Here is a 21,696-nt window from a genome sequence, read left to right on the forward strand (position 1 = left end):
TCGAGGTGGTGAAGGAGGACCAGAGGCTCGTGAGATGCACTGGGAGCCATGGGGAGCATCAGGAACCACAAAAAGCCCTACTCTGTCTCCAGGGAGCATCACAGGGGGACCATCCCCATCACAGCCACACACTCAGGGAAGGAAAGAGACTTTCTCAAGGGCTGAGGTAGCTCAGACTCTGCACTCCTGGCTTTCAGCCCCATGCCAGGGCTGTGGAACACAAAGGACACCATTGCAGCACCACAAACTGAACCACAAGTCCCTCAGATGTTTCCTGCTTGCTGTGATCTACAGCTCAACCTCCTCCAATGCACCAAGAGCTGCCTTTAAAGCCTTATGTTTGTGGATGAGAAGCTGTCCCCAGAAGGTCGAGGAGGCCAGAGCAAGGTGAGGGTTGCCCTCTTCTCCCAAGGAACAAGCAACAGGAAAGAAGAAAGAGCCTTAAGTTATCCTAAGGAAGGTTTAGGTTGGCCATGAGGAACAATTCCTTACCCAGAAGGGCTGTCCAAGGCCTGTCCCAGGCTGCCCAGGGCAGTGGTGGAGTCCCCAATCCCTGGATGGGTTTTGAAGCCATGGAGATGCGGTGCTGAGAGCCACGGTTTGGTGGTGACCTGGCAGAGCTGGGTTAAGGGTTGGACTGGATTTGAAAGGTCTCTTCCAACCAATCATTGTGTAATTCAACCCCCAGCCCTGGAGAAAGCCAGCTGTTAGCTGTCACACAGGATGGGGAAGCCTCTGTGCTGCACCGAGGGCCAGCAAGGACATAGCTCCTGGTCCTCCTTCCCACAAGCCCCCATAGCCTCCTCTAGCTCTGGAGGACGAGGTCAGGGCTGCTCTTTTAGACACGCAGGGTGGGAAGCAGATCACACAAAGCATCACTCTGGTCCTTCAGGGCTCCTGATCTCCCCACTGTGCCCACCCTGGGGTGAGGGGTGCAACGGAGAGCAGGCAGGAGGAGCTGGATGCAGCCCTGTGGGTGCTCCAGGGCTGCAGAGTCCACCACACACCTCCCAGCTCCCACCACCGTTTCCCTGCCCTGGTTGTCCCCAGCACGGGGACACATCTGCATCTCCCCAGCCCAGCCCCTGCCCAGAGAAGGGGGGAGAACAGGCACTGCTCTGTGAGCACTGGAAGCAGGGAAGTTCAAGAGTTTACTCCCAATATTTGTCTTGGCCAGGCAGCACAGGCTCGCTGGAGGAAGCAGGGCAGGGGGAGGGCTCCAAACATCCTCCACATTCCTCATTCCCAGAGTCCAGGCACCCGTGTGTGGGGTTGACCCAATGTAAAGCCTTTTGTATCCCCCCCAGAATCCTGCAGCCAGACATGCAGGGTGCAATTTCCCAAGCACGGAAACACAGAATCAACCAGGTTGGAAGAGCAGCAGGAATGAGGGACCTCGTTCCCAATCCTTAACACAAAACCCAAGCTGCTCCCTCCTCCTCCTCCCCAAAATCCCAAAGCTGCTCTGGATATAACACCCAGAGCTCCACAGCCCTGCCTGGAGCTATGAGCCTCCTCCACCCAACTCAACCACAGCTCTGCTTGGAGTTATCAACCTCCTCCACCCAACTCAACCTTCCACAGTGCCCACTGCAAAATGCTGGAGGCTGTAAGGAGCTGGGGCTTGGTCTGCTCTTACAAGAGACAAGCAATAGGGTAGCAGGAGATGGGCTCCAGTTGTGCTAGAGGAGGCTCAGCATGTGTATGAGGAACATTTTCTTCCTCAGAGGAGTTGTTAAGCCCTGGAACAGGCTGATGAATCATAGAATCAACCAAGTTGGAAGAGACCTCCAAGATCATCCAGCCCAACCTAGCACCCAGCCTTATCCAGTCAACCAGACCATGGCACTAAGTGCCTCATCCAGGCTTTGCTTCAACACCTTCAGGGATGGTGCCTCCACCACCTCCCTGGGCAGCCCATTCCAATGCCAATCACTCTCTCTGCCAACAACTTCCTCCTAACATCCAGCCTAGACCTCCCCCAGAACAACTTGAGACTGTGTCCCCTTGTTCTGTTGCTGCTTGCCTGGCAGAAGAGACCAACCCCACCTGGCTACAGCCTCCCTTCAGGCAGCTGTAGACAGCAATGAGCTCTGCCCTGAGCCTCCTCTTCTGCAGGCTGCACACCCCCAGCTCCCTCAGCCTTTCCTCACAGGGCTGTGCTCCAGGCCCCTCAGCAGCTTTGTTGCCCTTCTCTGGACACCTTCCATCACCTCAACATCTCTCTTGAATTGAGGAGCCCAGAACTGGACACAGGACTCAAGGTGTGGCCTGAACACTGCTGAGTACAGGGGAAGAATAACCTCCCTTGTCCTACTGGCCACACTGCTCCTGATGCAGGCCAGGATGCCACTGGCTCTCTTGGCCACCTGGGCACACTGCTGGCTCATCCTCAGCTACTCTCTACCAGCATCCCCAGGTCCCTTTCCTCCTGGCTGCTCTCAGCCACTCTGTCCCCAGCCTGTAGTGCTGCTTGGGGTTGTTGTGGCCAAAGTGCAGAACCCTGCACTTGGCCTTGTTCAATCTCATCCCATTGGCCTCTGCCCACCCATCCAGCCTGTCCAGGTCCCTCTGCAGGGCTCTCCTACCCTCCAACGGCTCCACACTTGCTCCTAGCTTGGTGTCATCTGCAAACTTACTGATGATGGACTCAATCCTCTCGTCCAGATCATCAATAAAGATATTGAAGAGGACTGGGAATCACAGACTGCCTTGTGTTGGAAGGGACCCTCAAAGGTCATCTTGTCCAAGCTCCCTGCAGCAAGCAGTGCCCAACTAGATCAGATTGCTCAGGGCTCCAGCAAGTTTGACTTTGAATGCCTCCAGGGGTGAGGCCTCAACCACATCTCTGGGCAAGCTCTATGTGGTGGGGTCCCCATCCCTAGAGGTATTCAAAGGCCACAGAGAGATCATGCTTTATGGTTTAATGGTGACCTGGCAATGCTGGGTTCATGGTTGGACTTGATGATGTAAGGTCTCTCCCAACCAAAAGGATTCTATGATCCCACAACACTGCTGAAAAACACAGGATCAGAGTGGGACCTGATGCAACCAGGGCCCACCAGGACTTGCTCACTCAGTTCATTCCTCTGCAATGCTCCAAAAATGCTGCATTTTAAACCCAGCACCTCGAAAAACAGCAGACCCCAAGAGATGCTCCTTTGCTTGCCAAATGCTGGTGGGAGCTGAGCACCCTGTGGGGAAGGGGCTGGTGTTTATCTCCAGCTGGGGCACCTCCATGCTGGGGCAGATGAGGAGGTTTGGGAAGAGGCTGTGCCAGAGGCCTGAGCAGTGGTGGGTGGTCCCAGTACAAAGTTTCTGAGGCAGAGCAGGAAGATCTCCAGAGATAACACCCCCAGCATAGCCAGCACCAGGCTCCAGCTGCTCCTGCTGATAAGGAGGGAAAAAAACCCTGATAAGGCTGATAAAGATGGACAGAGTGTGCTGGGCACAGGCTGCTGCAGGGCTGAGAGAATGCTGTGATCCATATACCCAGGAAGAGCAGAAATGCACAGGGAAAGTGGTCACCCTGGGAACAGCTCCAGCAAACCCTCTGAATGGATCCAGGTGCTCAGTAAAAGCCAGCAGCTGCTTCAAGGTGACTTTCAACCCCACCTTGGGGCTGCTCCAAGCACCTCTCCAGCATGACAGTGCACCCAGTTCTGCAGGTGCCAGCACAAAGATGACAGGGATCTGCTGGACAGGGTCCAGAGGAGGCCACAAAGATGATCAGAGGGGTGGAGAACTTCTACAAGGACAGGCTGAGAGAGTTGGCTCTCTCGAGCCTGGAGAAGAGAAAGCTGTGAGGAGACCTTAGAGCAGCCTTCCAGTACCTGAGGTGGGCTACAGGAGAGCTGGGGAGGGACTTTTGATAAGGGCTGGGAGTGAGAGGATGAGGATGGATGGTTTGAAACTAGAGCAGGGGAGATGAAGGCTGGAGATTGGGAAGAAATTCTTTACTACAAGGGTGGTGAGACACTGGAACGTGTTGGCCAGGGAAGCTGTGAATGCCTCGTCCCTGGAAGTGTCCAAGGCCAGGCAGGATGAGGCTTTGAACAACTTGGTCTTGTGTAAGGTGTCCCTACCCACGGCAGGGGGGATGGAACTAGATGCTCTCTAAAATCCTTTCCAACTCAAGCCACTCCGTGACTCTGTGACACGAGGTCTGCCATGGTTCTCATCCCCAGCATGGACTCAGACCTCAGTGGCAGCCCTGCTCTCCACTGACAGCTGCCAGACAAGAGCAGGAACTCTTCCAAGCCAAGCAGACTATTTATCCTTATTAGGACTAATTAGGGCTTGTCTTAATTAAATCCTGCTAACCATGAACAGCTCCAGGGCAAGAATTCACTGATTTACCTAGGATGGCCTTTGGCTGCTCTTGAGGGACTGCCAGCCCTGCAATGAATACGGTGGCTGTGGCCACAGTAGAGCTTTGGGGGTTGGGAAGAGCCACCACAGACCTGCCCCACAGCTCAGCATCAGGGTTTGGAAAGAGCTGCCAAAGACCTGCCCCATAGCAGAGCTTCAGGGCTTGGCAGGAGCCATCAGACACCTGCCCCACAGCTCAGCTTCAGGGATGGGGAAGAACCATCAGAGACCTGCCCCATAGCAGAGCTTCAGGCTTTGGGAAGAGCCATCAGAGACCTGCCCCACAGCTCAGCATCAGGGTTTGGAAAGAGCTGCCAAAGACCTGCCCCATAGCAGACCTTCAGAGCTTGGCAGGAGCCATCAGACACCTGCCCCACAGCTCAGCTTCAGGGATGGGGAAGAACCATCAGAGACCTGCCCCATAGCAGAGCTTCAGGCTTTGGGAAGAGCCATCAGAGACCTGCCCCACAGCTCAGCATCAGGGTTTGGGAAGAGCCACCAGAGACCTGCCCCACAGCAGAGCTTCAGGGCTGCTGAGGAGCCACCAGAGACCTACCCCATAGCAGAACTTCAGGGCTTGGCAGGAGCCACCAGAGACTTGCCCTATGGCAGAACATCAGGCTTTGGGAAGAGCCACCACAGATCTACCCCACGGCAAAGCTTCAGGACTTGGCAGGAGCCACTAGAGACCTGCCCCACAGCTGAGCATCAGGGCTGGGGAAGAACCATCAGAGACCTGCCCCACAGCAGAGCTTCGGGGCTTGGCAGGAGCCACCAGAGACCTGCCCCATAGCAGAACTTCAGGCTTTGGGAAGAGCCAGCAGAGGCTCACCCCATGGCAGCACATCCCCCACCAAGGGGTGCTGGTCCCCTTGGAGCATACCCGCACCCAAGGGCTGTCTGTGGGAGGAGCTATGACAGCACAGCCCGGGGTGGGAGCTCAGCCCATCAAAGCAGGAGCAGGACCAGCCCTCCCACCACCTTTGTGCTGCTCATTTCTTTAAGGGGATTAGTCCCTGTAAGCCCCTAAGAGGCTTTCATCACATCGTGCCCCAGGGTGAGGCGCGGGGACAGCGATGGAGGTTCTGAGGCCACATCCAGACATCGACTCGAGGCTGCTCCCCCCATGAGCATCTCTAGCCACAGGACACCACGTGGGCTGGAGACCCCACCAAGGAAAAGACCATTGCTGGCTGGGCAATCAGAGCCTGAGCAGCCACAAAGCAGCCTCACACACACCACTGAGGCACCACAGGCAATCAGAGAAAGAACTGTTTGGGTTGGAAAAGCCCTCTGAGGTCATCGAGTCAAATCATCAACCTAGGAGGACCACAGCCATTAAACCAATGTCTCTAGGTGTCATGTCCACACATTCCTTGATTACTTCCCAGGTGGGATTCATCTAGCCCCCTAGCATCACCCACAGCACCACTAGGTCTGTGGTCAAACTCGTGGAAGCACTAAAATCATCACACAGTGGCACCAGAGCCAATGCTGGATACCTGTGGTGTGTCCTCTCCTCCACAACTAATTTGTTTGGGGGAAATAAGCAGAGAATCCAAACCCAATGTTGTTTTAGGGTTTCCTCCACTGTGAGAGGAGCCCAAGCAGCTCAGAAGGAGACTCCAAGGGATGGAGGGAAGTCCCAGCAGAGGCTCTGTGCAGCTGCCAGGGCACAAGCAGAAGACCTTGACACTGCCAGGAGATGCTGAGTTTGTCCAAAGCCTTCCAATACTTTTCCCATTGAAGACAACCCTCAGACAGCTGGCCAGGAGCCCACTCCTAAGCAGGGCTGTGAGGAAACCAAGCTGCTGGAGCACACCCCTGAGAGCAGAGGGGCTGGAGCAAGCTGCATTCACAACAGCTCCCATTTCAGACCAGTTTTCCAATCATTCTCATGGAATCACAGAGAGGGTCGAGTTGGAAGGGACCACACAGATCATTCAGGTCCAACCTCCCTGCCATGGGCAGGGACACTTCCCATTCAAGGCCTCAGCCAGCCTGCTCTTGGGAATGAAGGAGGGGGCATCAACTGCCTCCCTGGGCAACTCATTCCAGTATCTCACCACCCCCATAGTAAAGAATTGCTTCCTAATCTCCAGCCTTAATCTCCCCTACTCTAGTTTCAAATCATTCCCCCCCATCACATCACTCCAAGCCCTTGCCAAAAGTCTCTCCCCAGCTCTCCTGCAGCCCCCTTCAGGTACTAGAAGGCTGCTCTAAGGTCTCCCCCCCCAGTTTCCTCTTTTTCTGGCTGAACAACCCAAACTCCCTCAAGCCTGTTCCCAAGGGGGAGGGTTTCCAGCCTCTGATCATCTTTCTGGTCCTCTCTGGACCCTACACAGCAGATCCATGTCCTTCTTGTGTTGGAGGCTCCAGAGCTGGATGCAGTCAAGGTGAGGTCTCAGCAGAGCAGAGGAGCAGACCCCTGCTGGCCATGCTGCCCTTAATGCAGCTCAGGACACAGTTGCTTTCTTGGGCTCCAGCACACATTGCCAGCTCACGTCAAGCAGCTCATCCATCAGCACCCCAAGCCCTTCTCCACAGGGCTGCTCTCAATCCCAGATCTGTGCTTGGGATTGCCCTGACCTGCAAGACCTTGCACTTTGCCTTGTTGAACTTCCTGAGGTTAGCATGGGCCCACCTCTCCGGGTCCCTCTGGGTGACATCTTTTTCTTCCTGCATGTGAACCACACCACACAGCTTGGTGTCATCAGCAAACTTGCTGGAGGTGCCTAGATGCAACTGTCCACGTCCAAAAGATGTCAAACAGCACAGGATGAGAGACAATGGCTTTGAGCTGCAAGAGGGGAGATTCAGACTGGAGAAATTGGGAAGAAATTCTTCCCAGGGAGGGTGGTGAGACACTGGGACAGGTTGCCCAGGGAGGGTGTGGATGCCCCACTCAAAGACAGGTTGGATGGAGCCTTGAGCAACCTGGTCTAGCAGGAGGTGTCCCTGCCCACGGCAGGGGGGTTGGAACTGGATGATGTCTGAGGTCCCCTCCAACCCAACCTGTTCCAGGATTCTATGACCTTGAGGGAAAGCTCTGGGTCATGAGGATGCAGAGGGGCCCATGCAGCTGGTGCCCACAGCACCACCAATCTGCAGCCAGTCAACATCTCTTACCCCTCTCTCATGAAGGTGGGGTGTGGGGCCCAGGGGTGGCAGGACCTGGTGTCCCCTGGGAGCGTGTGGCACCAGGAACAAAGGCTCTTAGCAGGGCGCAGCTCCTCCTGATGTTAATCTGCCTCCTGCTCCCTTCCACCCGCTTTGTGTTTCACTATAAATATCGAGGAGGAGGAAGTTTCTGCTGCGGGGTGGATGCTCTCCTCCCCGGGAGGGGCTTCCTGCACTGCCCCAGCATGAAAATAACCCCCCCCAGCCAAGCTCCTTCACAGCACCTACTGCACACACCCAGCCCAGGCAGGCAGTCTGGGGCTGGGGGATCTCTGCAGCCCGCCTGTGACTCCTGGGGTGATAGGACAAAGTCATACAATCATGGAATCATTTTTGTTGGAAGAGGCCTTCAAGATCACTTGGTCCAACCAGGAAGGGTGAAGGGTCTGGTGAACAAGTCTCAGTGAACTGAGGTTGTTCAGCCTGGAGAACAGAAGGCAGAGGGGAGACCACCTGCCTCTCTACACCTCCCTCAAGGCAGATGCCTTGGAGCCAGGAGGGGGCTGATCTCTTCCCCCCAGGAACAAGCAACAGGCCAAGAGGAAACGGTTTAGGTTGGACATGGGGAACAATTTCTTTCCCAGAAGAGTGGTCAGGGATTGGAACAGGCTGCCCAGGGAGGTGCAGTCTCCATCCCTGCAAGTGTTCAAGAAACCTGTGGCCATGGCACTTTGGGACATGGCTGAATGACCATGGTGGTGTTGGGTTGATGGTTGGACTCAGTGATTTCAGAGGCCTTTTCCAATCATAACAGTTCTATTAACCCAGCACTGCCAGGCCACCAGTAAATGATGTCCCTCAGCACTGCATCTCCACATCTTGCATCCAAACCCCCTTCTCAGCACTGGGAGGACAGGAGTGTGCAGGAGGGTCAGGAGCTAGGGCTGACCCCACCATGCTCCACCTTACAACACCATGGGTCAGTGGCCCTATTTCACAACTGGATCAAGTCCAGCAGGATGAGGCTCAGATCCTGATGCAGCCTCCCCAAGTGCTACAGCCATGCCCAAACCAATGCTCCAGCAAACCCAGTGGCATTGTGATGCTAGCCCCAAACTGATACCAAAACTCATCAAGAAGTCAGAAGGTAACAGGCTGATGGTGCACAAAGGGTGAGCAGAAGGGCATGAAAGAACAAGAGGACTGAGGAACAAAGCTGGGGCTGCCCTAGTGCTGGTATGGGGACCTAGGAGGCTTGAGGACATGCACCGGCAGGGGGCAACAGGAGTGAAACCAGCTCCTGGAATGCCCCAAAGCTCACACAAAAAGGTCTCTGCAAAAGGAAGTCTCACCCTGCTCCTTCTGCCCAAGCACCAAGCTGCTGGGCTGCCAGAGTGGCCAAGGGGCTGAGAACCCAGTTATTTTTAGGCATTTATCCTATTTCTGCCTGCACGGGAAGGGGACAGGAAAGCAAAACATTCCAGGCTCCTCCGAGCTTGGCTGGTGGTGCGGCACAGCCTCCCATGACCTGGACTGCCACAGGCCACCAGGCTACCAAGGCAAGGGGAAACGTCCCCAGAGATGCCACCTGCCCTAATCTGTGTCCCCAAGCTGCTGTGAGCTGGAGCTGCTGCAGAGCCCAGCTGCACCAGCGCCCCTGCCCAGCCCATGACACACGATGCCAGCGAGCCCAGTGCCATCAATAATGCAGTGGGGTCAGCGCTGGCTTCCCCACAGCTTCTCCAGCCCAGCTGCTGCCTCCAGGGATGGGATTGAAGAGTGGATCACCAGAGCAAGCTCACAGACCCTTCACCACCCCACTCTAACCCAGTGCCCACTGCAGGCTCACCCTTGGCAGGGAGGCAACAGGTCTCCAGCCCCACTGCTCTGCTTCTCAGCTCCTAGCAGGGACAGGGGAAGCCACATTCCTGACCCCATGCCCTCAGCTGGGCACAGTAGAGCAGAAATCACACATCCAAGCACTCCAGATGGGAAAACAGCCCAGTGGCCACAAGAACACGTTTGGGAGGCAGCATGGAGACATGGGTGCTTCTGTCACCTCCCAGAGACACAGTGTGGGCCAGTGAGGGGACAAACCAAACTCCTCCAGCCCAGCCAGGCATGGGTGCAGCACTGTGGAATGAGGCAAGGCACCCCAACACCTGGACCAGATTTGGGGCCCTCAATCCAAAAAGGACATTGAGGGGGTGGAGTAGGTCCAGAGAAGGATGACAAATCTGGTGAGGGGTCTGGAGAACAGGGCTGGTGAGGAGCAGCTGAAGGAGCTGAGCTTGTTCAGCTTGGAGAAGAGAAGACTGAGGGGAGACCTTGCAACTCCCTATGCCTCCTTGAAAGAAGGCTAGAGCCAGGTAGGGGTTGGTCTCTTCTCCCAAAGAATGAGCAAAAGGACAAGAGGAAGCAGCCCTCAAGTTGTCCCAGGGAGGGCTTAGGTTGGGCAGGAGGAACAGAAGGGTTCTCAAGGCCTGTCCCAGGCTGCCCAGGGCAGTGGTGGAGTCCCCACGCCTGAAGGGGTTTCAAAGCCATGAAGCTGTGGTGCTGAGGGCCATGGTTCAGCAGTGCTGGGCTGTCTCCACACCAGGGGTGCAGAACAGATGTTGCAAAGTGCTTTTTAAGCACAGAATCGCCAAGCAGCGATGCTGATGGATCAGGACACCCAACCCTCACCCCTGCTGTGTCAGGAAGGAGCCTTGCTGATCCCCACCATCACCCTTCTACCCCAGCCCTGAGCCTGCTGCTGGGCACAGGAAGCTCCAGGGAAGTGCTTTAGTTTAAACCATGCTTTGATTTGTTTCTTGCTCCTAATCACATAATTACCCAGGACATTTCTGCTCATGTTAGGCTTTATTACATCTTTGTGGTTGCTCTACAAACTCCACATATTGGGCCTCAACTGAGTTGGCAAAGTCCTCCAAAAACATCTGTCCTGAGTTATTCCCCTTCCTGAGCTCCGGCCAAAAGCTGGTGGTGGGGGATGTTGCAACGGGGAGTTTTTGCTATCCCACACGAAGAACTTCTTATTCCTGACCCAAACAGCAGTGTAAATATTTACTGCCTGGATGTCAGCGCTGGCCCCACACCTGGGGGTCCCAACAAGCACCCACACACTCGCATCCATCCTCCTCCAGGACACAGCAGCTGCTCCGCAGCGTGGGCTGGTGGCACGCAGGAGGCTCGGCAGCTGCTGGCTGCCAGGGAATCACAGCCTGACCGGGGCTGGAAGGGACCTTCCAGATCGACGAGTTCCAGCCCCCCTGCCATGGGGTCATGACAGTGCTGGCCACAATCCGTGTCAGCAAAGGGACAACCGAGGCAGAGTAGAGGGAGAGGGCTCTTCTCCCTCTCTACTCTGCCCTGGTGAGACCACACGCAGAATACTGCATCCAGGTTTGGGCTCCCCAGTTCAGGAGAGACAGAGACCTGCTGGAGAGAGTCCAGCAGAGAGCCACGAGGCTGACTGGGGAACTTGAGCATCTCTCCTAGGAAGAGAGACTGAGAGCCCTGGGGCTGTTTAGTCTGGAGAGAAGGCTAAGAGGAGGTCTCACGATGTCTATGAATATCTGAGGGGTGGGTGTCAAGTGGCTGGGGCCAATCTCTTTTCGGTGGTGGGCAGCAGTAAGACAGGGAACAACAGCTACACACTGGAGTATAGAAGGTTTCACCTCGAGGAGAAACTTCTTTACAGTGAGGGCAACCGAGCCCTGGGAAAGGCTGCCGTGGGGGACTGTGGAGTCTCCTTCTCTGGAGACTTAAAACCCACCTGGATGGATGTATTCCTGTGTGGACTACCCTAGTGGATCCTGCTTTTGGCAGGGTGGGTGCACTCGATCTCTGGAGGTCCATTCCAACCTCTAACACTCTGTGATTCTCCTGCTGGCTGCATGGCTAAGGTGCTCCCAGGAGCAGCGGCTCTGTCACCCACCAAGCTGTCACCATCCCTCCCCAGGGAGAAGCCAACTAACAATTCCCAGACCCAACAGGCTGCTTGGATCCCGCAGCTGCAAGAGGAGGGTTTGTTCTCCAGAAGATTCCTGCCTGTCAAGGTCCCTTTGCACACCCACCCCCGACTCCAGTCATGCTTTGGTGGAAGCAGAGCAGCGATGGAGGGAACTGCATTACCCCAAGCACACCTCAGCAGCTTTACTCTTGTTCTTGTTGATCCTCCAAACACACCTGGAGAAGGCAGTGGGGCAGCAGGTCCCAAGGACATTGCTCATGAAACCTGTGTGGCCCTAGCTGGGATCCCAGTAACAGCACATCTCTCCCACTGCACGACAGGAGTGGGGACACTCGAGTTACAGCTGCTGCCTCCTCCAGCCCTGGCCACACTGCCCACACACCACAAACCCCTCCAGGATGGCCAGCAGCACCCATTCCAGAAGCACCACTCAGCACCAGGCCAGCCCTGCAGCACATTGTCAGCCCAGGCCATTAACTACTGGCCACAAGCAGCTCAGCCCTGCCCCAAAGGCACCTTCACAGTGACAGCGAGGTGGTGACACCTTTCAGCCCAGCCAGGCATGGAGACAGACGCAGGGCTGCAGGATGGGGCAAGGCACTTCAGTCTGGATTCAGTTTTGGAGCACCCTACTGCACACCCAGGCCTTGCTACCACCTCTCTCCCCATGTGGGAACAGGTTTCCTCTCCATCCAGCACTTCAGTTGTGATACCCATGACATGGGAGCAGGTATTTCTATACCCAGCTTCATTTCAAGTGTAACCTGCCACAGGAATCCAGCTCGTGTGGATTCCTCTCACTCCAAGCAGGGCACTGAGGTGCTGGAGCAGGTCCAGAGAAGGGCAACAAAGCTGGGGAAGGACCTGCAGAACAGGGCTGGTGAGCAGCAGCTGAGGGAACTGAGGATATTTCGCCTGGAGAAAAGGAGGTTCTGGCTCTCTACAACTCCCTGACAGGAGGTTGGAGCCAGGTGGCAGTTGGTCACTTCTCCCAAGAAGAGACAGGACAAGAAGAAAGTCTCCAAGTTGCACCAAGGCACGTTGAGGTTGGGCATGAGGAACAATTTCTTCACTAACAGAGTGGCCAGGGACTGGAACAGGCTGCCCAGGGCAGTGGTGGAGTCCCCATCGCTGGAGGGGTTTCAGAGCTGTGCAGATGCAGTGCTGAGGGCCACGGCTTAGTGGTGACCTGGCAGTGCAGAGTTAACAGCCTGACTCCATGATCTTAAAGGTGTCTTCCAACCCAAACCGTTCTATGACTTCAAGGCAGACCCTGCTCCTTGTGCCAGCACAGCCAAGTCCCTGAGGTGCTGGGCAGAGCTGCTGGCAGCCAGCCCCACCACACTGCTCTGGGGGCAGGCAGCCTGATTCCAACCACGTGCTGAGATATTCATTCCTGTGGTTCCTGGAGCACAAGGTCCTGCACACCAAGTCTCTGCTGGGGTGCACAGTGACCTCCTCACCCATGGCAGCCTTCCTGGGTGGGGTCATTTCTCTTGCAGAACAAGAATGCAGCAGCATGGAGGGGCTGGCAGGGCTGTGCCCAGCCTGACTGCTGCATCCTCTCCCTGCTGCCCACCTCTATAACCACCCTGATGCCAGATTTTTCTCTCCTCTGTTTCAGTTGCTCCTTCCTTTGGGTGGCACCAAACAACCCAAGCTCAAACCTCAGAAGCCTGTAGCCTCTGCATAAACGCTGCTCAGCAAAAGGCAAACCTCTGTGAGCAGCCCCAGTTCCTGCAGGGACAGAGCTGGGGCTGCTGGGGAATGGGAGCTACCTCTTCTTCACCAAACACCTCCAGAAGAGCTACACAAGACCCAAGTGCAGCTTCTGCCAGCACCACCCAACTCACAGCCTGGTCCCCTCCCAAAGCTGCTTGGGGACAAGTCTCTGTCCAGGCCCCAAATCCACTACAAGGACAATCCCACATACAGGAGCTCCCCAGCCCACATGGGCCTTGTGCTGGTCATCAGCAGGTTCACAGAATCACAAAGGTTGGTAAAGACCTCCAAGATCATCAAGTCCAGCAAGTTCTACACGGTCCACCCAAAGCTGCCCCATGCAGGGCCACAAGGCTTGAGGGCAGACTCCTGCAAGAGCTGGGATTGCATCTTCAATCCACTGTCCTCCAGTTATCTTGGACCCAGGAGAGCCACATCACCAAGAACCTGAAGCAGATCTTAGCACCTTGAAGCAAGCAGGACTGCAAGGCACAGGGAGCAGGACACAAGTCTGGCTGCACCAGCCACCCATGACCTCATACCAGGGTCACTCAGTCCCAGCATGGAGAAGTGACCTTGGCCAGCAAAGCCTGCAGCACCCAGCTCTTCAAAGAGCTGCTGACCGTGGAGGCAGGAGCAAACCAGCCTCTGCAAACACCTGACATGCTCAGCACCTCCTGCCCCCAACCCCACGCAGCAGCCACTGCCCCCAGGGCTGGTGCCCTTCACCCAGCCCATGCTCCAAACGGCAGCCTCAGCTCTGAGGCACGGCAAATGCTCGGCCACGCTGAACTAGGTGAAGCCCCCAGCCCCTCCAAGGGGACACAGTGGAGTTCCTCCCCCCTCAGACCCCATCTCTGTCCCACCCTCTCTTTGGAGGAGCCAGAACCCAAAGGCCGGAAGGGACCGTCCTGTTCTCCTCGCCTGACTTCCCGTCAGGACACACTCTTGGATTGCACCCAGCAAACCAAACAGAGGCAGGAGAGGAAATCTCCAGCTTGCAAAGCAGCCCCTGCCCATGCCCAGAAGCCCCCCCCAGAAATGGCTCCTTTCTCAAGAGCCATCCTAGGGCCAACCTTGCTCCCCACATATTGGTGTCCAGGAGAAACATAGTCATCACCACCAACCAGACCTTCAAAGAGCTTCAAATCAGGCAACAAGTCAAAAATAGCCTCCAACCCTTCCCTGCCAGCCCCCAGGAAGGGGGAACCTCCTCTGCAAGATGGCTCAGGAGGAAAGGACCAGAGGTGAGAACCCCTCCGCATCGTTGGAAATGCTGCCTCATGCTAGCAGCAGCTCTGAGCTGTGTGGGGGTGTTTCTTCAGCTGTTCTCCATGGGGGCTCCTGAGGACACAAAGCTTTCCTGCTGTCCCCACCCATGTCCTCCCAGCAGCCCCGTGGTCACTTCTAGGCCAGCATCCAGCCACCAACTCAGCTCTGAAAGAGGGTAGAGACTGGGGAGCAAGGCAGGAGCAAGGCAGGAGCAAGGCAGGAGCAAGGCAGGAGCAAGGCAGGAGCAAGGCAGGAGCAAGGCAGGAGCAAGGCAGGAGCAAGGCAGGAGCAAGGCAGGAGAGCTGCCAACTCAGCAGCACAGAGCAGCAGGCACGGGGGGGCTGCAGGGAGGTGACAGTCACCAGCACAGCCCCACGCCTGCCCTGCTCCTATCCCTAGCCCAGTCCCCACTCTGCCTGCGCTGCCTCCTGTCTCCGCCAGCCCAGCCCCAGCAGCTCAGCAGCCATGGAAATTGGAGCCTTTCCACCCCAAATTCTTTCCTTTTTGGAAAGGAGCTGACCAATAAGAAGGCCTCTACTGCAGACTCGCAGGCCAGACTCAGGCCACTTGAAAAAGCCCTCATTTCCTTCTGCTTTCAGCAGCAAAGCTGAGAGCAGGCTCGCCCCAGATGGTCCCTCCCTCCAGCAAATAATGGAGCGGAGAGAGAAACTCATTCATGAGCTCCAGCTTCACCACAGCCACAGTCCACACAGGCAAGAGAGACCCGGCTTGAGACACAGGGCCTCAGCTAAAGCACCATGGGGTCACTCAAGCCCTCCTCACCAACCTCTCAGCAGCTTCTGGAGGTCAGAAAAGCCTCCAAAAGAACAGGGGGGGAGAAAGCAGCAGCCCCCAGCAGCTGATGCTCCTTTGAGCAAGAGCAAATAAAGCCAAGGAGCAGCTTGCTCACCGTTCAGAATGGGACACTGCCCTCAACCAAGGCACTGTGGGGCTACTCAACCCCCCAACAGCTGTTGGGGCTCAGGAGGGGATCAAGCAGCAGCCCTCAGCAGCTGAGGCTGCTCCAAGCAAGAGCTAAAAAAGCCAAGCAGCAGCTCACCCACTGCCTGGGGACACAGCAGGGTCCCCAAATCCAAAAGCCACACTCAGGTGGTTTATCTCTAAGGAGAGGTAAGCCCTGCTTGCAGAGGAGGCACTCCCAGGGCGGTTGCACCCACACAGACCCAGCTCTGCCCTCACCTTCCTGCTGCCGTGCGAGGAGAAGCTGTGCGAGTGCCGCTGGAGGCTGTCCCCGCTCAGGTCCAGCTGTGGCTTCCAGACCTCCCCATTGTCGCTGCCCACAGACTTGGTGGGCGAGATGCTGGAGTTGAGCAGGATGCCACTGTGCACCATCTCCTCCGTGCAGGTCAGGCGCAGGCTGCACAGGTACTCGTCCGTCTCCTTGTCCACCACCAGCAGCCGCGTCTCCGTCTCCACCGCTTTGATGCGCTGCACCACCTGGGGGAGGGAAGAACAACTGAGTCTGCTGGACGTGAGGGAAAACTCCTTCCCAGAAAGGGCTCTCAGGCCCTGGAACAGGCTGCCCAGGGAGGTGGTGGAGTCACCGTCCCTGGAGGGATTTAGAAGGCACACAGACGTGGTGCTGTGGGAGGTGGTTTAGTGGCAGTGGCTTAGCAGCTGTGGTGAGACTGTGAGCTCTGGGTGAGTGGCTGCACCTGGCAACCTCAAAGGTCTCTTCCAACCTCGACAGTTCTAGGATTTGATGAAACCCAGAGGCAGCAGCTGGATCCAAGGACCATCAGCACCTCCACACTTTCCTGCAGCTTCAGTCCTGCTGCGGGATGCAAGTTTGCTGTCACTTCCAGCCACCACTGATGGGCCAAAGGGCAGAGTGTGGCTTTGGGGCACTCCAGGATGAAGCAGATGTTGCCTGCAGCCCTGGGTAATGATGATAGCTCCTTCCACCTCATACACCACCATCTACATAACTCTGCTCAGGACAACTGCACAGACCTCCCAGGATCACCCATCCAGCTCAGGAGCTTTCACAGAGGCTGCTTCACCCACTCAAGCATCAGAAACTCTGGGTTTGTCCTTCAGAGGGACAATACAACCTGTCCCACCAAGCCAACCCCCCATGCATCCTTATTTCAATGCACAGAGAGAGACACTAAGCACTCACACATGCATTCAGTGGCTGAGCTGCCCCTGCTGGGTGCTCCTCAGCACCCAGGTACGGGATTGAGGAGAGAAACAACCCAGTGCACACATCCAGCCCCAGTTTGTGCCAGGGACCAGCAGAGATAAGAGAAAGCAGTGCTGGGAACGGGAGATGGGCCCATCCCTGCTGGGACCCAGCTCCAGGCAGCACTGAATGGGGACCATTGTCTTGCCCAGCTCCTTCACAGGGCTCGGTGACTGGCAGAGGCTCTGAAAGGAGCTCATCGTGTCAGCAGGGTGGGGAAAGCCAGGAGGAGCCCATCCCAGCTGGGCAGGGGGTGCAAATCCCACCAGCATGGGCCGAGATGGAAACAGGAAGATCCAGGACGTGCACAGGAGCAGGACAACGAGAAACCACCTCCAGAGCCCTTGCAGCAGCTGCTGAAAGGTGGCTCTGCTGGGCCACCCTGGAGCGAGAAGCAGGGTGGCACCACTGCTGATGCTTTCTCCAGCCATGGGGTGGAGATGAGCCACCACTTGCTGCCCTCCAGAGCCATGATCTCCCAGGCAAGCTGGGCTTCCTTCTGGGGCTCCTGCTCTGATCTAGGTCAGACTGGCCAGACACAGCAACTGCCAAGGTTCCCAGCACCAAGCGAGCCTAATGCGCAATTAGCTGGCATTTATTTACTGCCCTGCACGCTCCGCTCAAGGTCAGCAGAGCTGCTATCAGCACACGGGCAAAAAAACACACACCCACACCACACACCCCACCAAGCACCACCAAATTTATAGACTGCAGACAAAGCTGCTCGTCCTGAGCCCACCCCTCTGCTGCAGCTTCCAGCTCCACGGCCAGTAGTGGCGTGCCCCAGGCTCCCGCTCCGAACTGGGTGTTGATCCACCAAGCCCCATCAAAAAACCCATCTGCTCCCTCTCGGATCTATTTACAGGTGACATCAGGTGGTGCTGCTGACACCAGTAAGGCAGAGCCCTCTGCGAGGCCACGTCTCCCACAGGGGACCTGGAGCAGGCAGATGATGTACGGTGGTGGCAGGAGGTGCAGCTGGGCAATGCCTGCAGGAGAATTCTGCCGAGTCCTGTATACTGAATCTCCCAGATCCTGCAATTTGGGTGCTGCAGGCATCACTGACAGGGAGCAGGGGCCCCTAGACCACCACAAAACAGAGGGACCCAAGAAGCACCTAAATCTACCACAGTGCTGCTCGTTCCTGGCAGGGCAAGACAGGTGAGCTGCCCCACCAGGCAGCAAGGAGTGATGCCAGGGCTCAGCTGAGCTCCCCAGCAGCCATGCCAACAGCAGTGATGGAACCAGCATCTCCCAGACCCCACGACTGCCAAGGGCTGAGCCAGGCAGGGATAGGGAGCGGGCAGAAAGCAGCCCCTCATCCTCTCCCCGTTAGCATGGGCAAGCAGAAAGGGCTTTCTGTGACAAGCTCCCCAGGCAGCAAATCACTTTTGGGACAGAGCAGCAAGGTGGAAGGCAAAGCAGCAGGCAGGTCCTGCCCAACGTGGGCAGAGCCTGGCACCCTACCCGTTTCCGAGCCATGGTCAGAGCCTCCAGCCTGCAGCTTTGCCGAGGACAGCTCAGCCTTCCCCACACAGCTGGAGCCTCAGGACCTCCTCAGCACCGGTCCCGGACGCATCATTTCCGCGACTCCACCCAACCAGACTCCCGGCCCTGCTTTCAGCAGCACCAGCAGAGCCTGCCCTCACCATTCTACCCTTGCCACCAGCTGCCCGGGAAGGAGGCTAATGGGCCCAGCTCTGGTCATCCCTCCTGCTGCAAAAGAGAGGCCCAAGCACCACTCTGCCAGTCCCAATCCAGAACCTGGCGACTCCCTCACTTTGGGCACAGCCGCTCTGCCCAAATGGGCAAGGAACTGAGAAGCCAGGATGCAATGTTGCATCCAAGCCATGGAACGCCCTGAGAACATGCTCTGCCCTGGGTAAGGCCAGGAAAAAACAAGAGAACAAAGGCACTCAGCGCCGCCAGCTTCAGCTCGCAACAGAGTTACACCCAAACAGCAAGACCTTGTCCTCCGCAGGCTCGGTCCCACCACAGCTTCAGAGCCTCAAGGAGAAGTGTTACTTAGCGAAGGTCAAGAACCTCAGCAGCTCGAGGAGGAGAGACCATAAGACACCACCTGCTGCAACACAGCGACAGTAGCCAGCATCTGACCCACCACAGCATCACCCCTTCCACATCCATCAGCGCTGGGCAGATTTTTGGAGAGGGAAGAGGTTCTCAGAACCATAGAATCAGTCAGGGTTGGAAGGGACCACAAGGATCATCTAGTCCCAACCCCCCTGCCACGGGCAGGGACACCCTACCCTAGATCAGGTTCTTGCTGTGTTGAGAGAGGAGAGAGGGTGATGGAGGGCACATGCTGGGGCAGGGCTGGTCCTGCTCACACCACTCGCACACCTGCTGCATCATGGCCAGGAGCACCACAACATCCCACACCAGACACCCCTGCTCTGCCAGTGCCAGAGCCTCATCCTGCCTCCACCAGCAGAAAATGGAAGACAGGAAAATTTCTTCCATGTCTCTTGGCCTACTGGAAAGCCTCCCCCCAAGCTTCAAAGCCCCAGCAGGCTGTCTCAGCCCTGCTATCACTCATTCCCACTACCCCAGTGCCAGCAGGGAGCTCCCACCATGACGCAGCTCCTGACAGGACCACAGCCCTCCCTTCTGCCCAGTCAGACCAGAGATGGGATCCTCCTCTGAGGGTTTGGAAATCACATTCAAGGCAAACATTAACTTTGCACAGCTGCCTCAGATCAGCCAAACAAGCTGAGTTAGCCAGGAAAAGCCGCCAAGCCCATGGAGAAGAGGCCATGCAGCTCTTTCGGAGCCACTTGCAAGGCTCTACCTCACCTTCAGCACACCCACACCTGAAAGGTAAAGCCCAGGAACCCATAACCCATCAAAAATCATGCCAGGTCCTCAAGTCACACAAGATACATCCCTGCTTTGCTCCAGTAAAGTGCCGGCAGCAGAATTCAGCCACATTTTAAGTGGCTGAAGCACCAAATCCCCACACCGGGTGCTGTGCCCCTGCCAGGCTCCATGCTTGCAGCAGGACAGGAGCACCCTGAATCTCACTGCTTTTTTTTCCTCCTTGGGGGGGGACACGAAACTGCTTAACAAACACCATTTTATAAGCAGAAAACGACACAGCTTGAAGCCCACAGCTTCCGAGGAGCCGCTGGCTTGGACCAGCCGCCAGCCACAGCCACGCTCTCCTGACAGCCATTACTTGCCCACAAGCCCTATCTCACTGGAACCAGTCGAACTGCTCAACATCTGCAGAGCTTTATCAGTAGATGTGAAGGCATCCTCACACGCTCTGCGCTGCGGGAGGAGGAGGAGGAGCAGCAGCAGCAGCTAGCCCAAAGTGGCCAAGAAAAACCCACAGCAGAAGGAGGAAATAAAGCCTGGGTCTCCCCATTCCTTTCCAGCACAGATTGCATAACGCCGGTGCCCTGCCCATGCCCCAACACCTTCGCCTTTCCCACCTTCCCACCAGCGTCTCACTTGCAGCTAGACACACCAGCACCAGCCAGATATCCTTAGGGGAACTCGGAGTCCCAGGCACACAGAGCCTCCCCTCCCTGCAACCCAGCCCTAAGATTGCTGGGGACACCCAGCCCAGCAACCACCAGAAGTGGCCGAGCCAAGCGTGCCAGAGTAGATACTTGGGCAGAAAACCACCCTAAGGTGGTAGAGCCATGGTGGTGGGGAGGCTTGGCCAGGGAAGTGCTGTGGTTAGCTGGCCACCTTGCCCACACTCCTGCATATCCCCTGCCTGATCCTCTGCCTGCACTCCTGTTTTACACCCTTTCCCACCTCCTGCCCACACCTTTGCCCACTCCCACTCAGCTCCTGCCCCACCTCTTGTCTCCACCCTTGCATCCCTTGCCCATTTTCTGCCTGCACCTTTTCCTGTACCTCACCTTGCACCTCTGCCCACACCCTACCTGCCCTGACTGGACCCTTGCCCACCCCTTCACCACACCCCTCGACTCTCTGCCGATCTCCTGCCTGAAGTCCGTTCACCCCCTGTCCTCACCCTCACCGATCTCCTGCCTGCACCCCTGTCCATTCCCTACCTGCATCCCCTGCCCACCTCTTGCCCATTCTCTGCCTGCACCCTTGCCCACCCCCTCTGAATCCTGCCCATGCCCTGCCCACACCATTGCTCACCTCTTGCCCGCACTGTGCCCCTGCTCTCGCTCGCCCCCTGCCCATCCCCTGCCTGCCCCCCTCCCCGCCCCCGGAGCACCCCTCCGCTCCCCTCTGCCCTGACTCTGCGCAGCCCTGGCCCCGGCGGCCCGCACGGCTGCCCGTACCTGGTGGTGCGTCTCCTGCTCCACGTTCAGCCCGTTCACCTCCACGACGCGGTCCCCGGCTCGCAGCCCCGCGGCCTCGGCGGGGGAGCCGGGCTCGACCTTGCGGATGAACTGCCCGCTCTTGCCCTTCTCGCCGTGCAGGTGGAAGCCGTAGCCGCTCTCCCCCTTCAGCATGCGGCACAGCCGCGGCCGCAGCTGGTCCTTGGCCATGGCCGGGCCGGCGGCAAGGCGGCAGCGGGGGCGGGCGGGCTGCGGGGCCCCTTTTATAGGCGGCCCGAGGCGGAGGGGCGGGCCGGGAACGGGGCCGGGGCCGGCAACGGGGCTGGGGCTGGGAATGGGGCTGGGGCCGCGGCCGTCGAGCTGCGCAGCGCGGCCATGCTGGAAGCTGCCCCGCGGCACCGGAGAGCGGCGGGCGGGGACGGGGACGGCGATGGGGACGGGCCGGGAGGAGCCGGGGCGGAGCTGCCGCTGGGAATGGGGACGGAGAAGGCAGAACGGCACCGGGACCGGGTCTGGCAGCGACACCGGGACTGGCACTGACGCTGGCACCGGCAGCGAGAATGCCACCAGCACTCGGCGTCGGGACGGGGGCCAGCAGAACCACAAACGGGACTGGAATCAGCACCAGAACCAGCACTCACACTGGGACCGGCACCGACATCAACGTCAGCACCAGGACCAGCACCGGCACCGGAACCAGCACTGACGCCGAGTCTGACACTGCCGCAAGGACCAGCACT

General features: G+C 57.4%; 1 protein-coding gene across 1 annotated transcript in view; it reads right to left on the reverse strand.

The window, feature by feature from the left end:
* NHERF2 (NHERF family PDZ scaffold protein 2) overlaps positions 1 to 21,356 on the reverse strand; it is a 46,795-nt gene extending 25,439 nt beyond the window's left edge. The window contains exons 1-2 of the mRNA XM_064153489.1: positions 20,957 to 21,356; positions 15,662 to 15,919 (exon numbers count right to left, since the gene is read on the reverse strand). Of these exons, the coding sequence (XP_064009559.1) occupies positions 15,662 to 15,919; positions 20,957 to 21,166 (468 nt within the window). The 5' untranslated portion in view covers positions 21,167 to 21,356. The remainder of the gene's footprint in view (positions 1 to 15,661; positions 15,920 to 20,956) is intronic.
* Positions 21,357 to 21,696: the final 340 nt, after the last annotated feature.

The sequence above is a fragment of the Pogoniulus pusillus genome, chromosome 13 (genome assembly GCF_015220805.1).
Source record: "Pogoniulus pusillus isolate bPogPus1 chromosome 13, bPogPus1.pri, whole genome shotgun sequence".
NCBI classification, from domain to species: Eukaryota; Metazoa; Chordata; class Aves; order Piciformes; family Lybiidae; genus Pogoniulus; species Pogoniulus pusillus.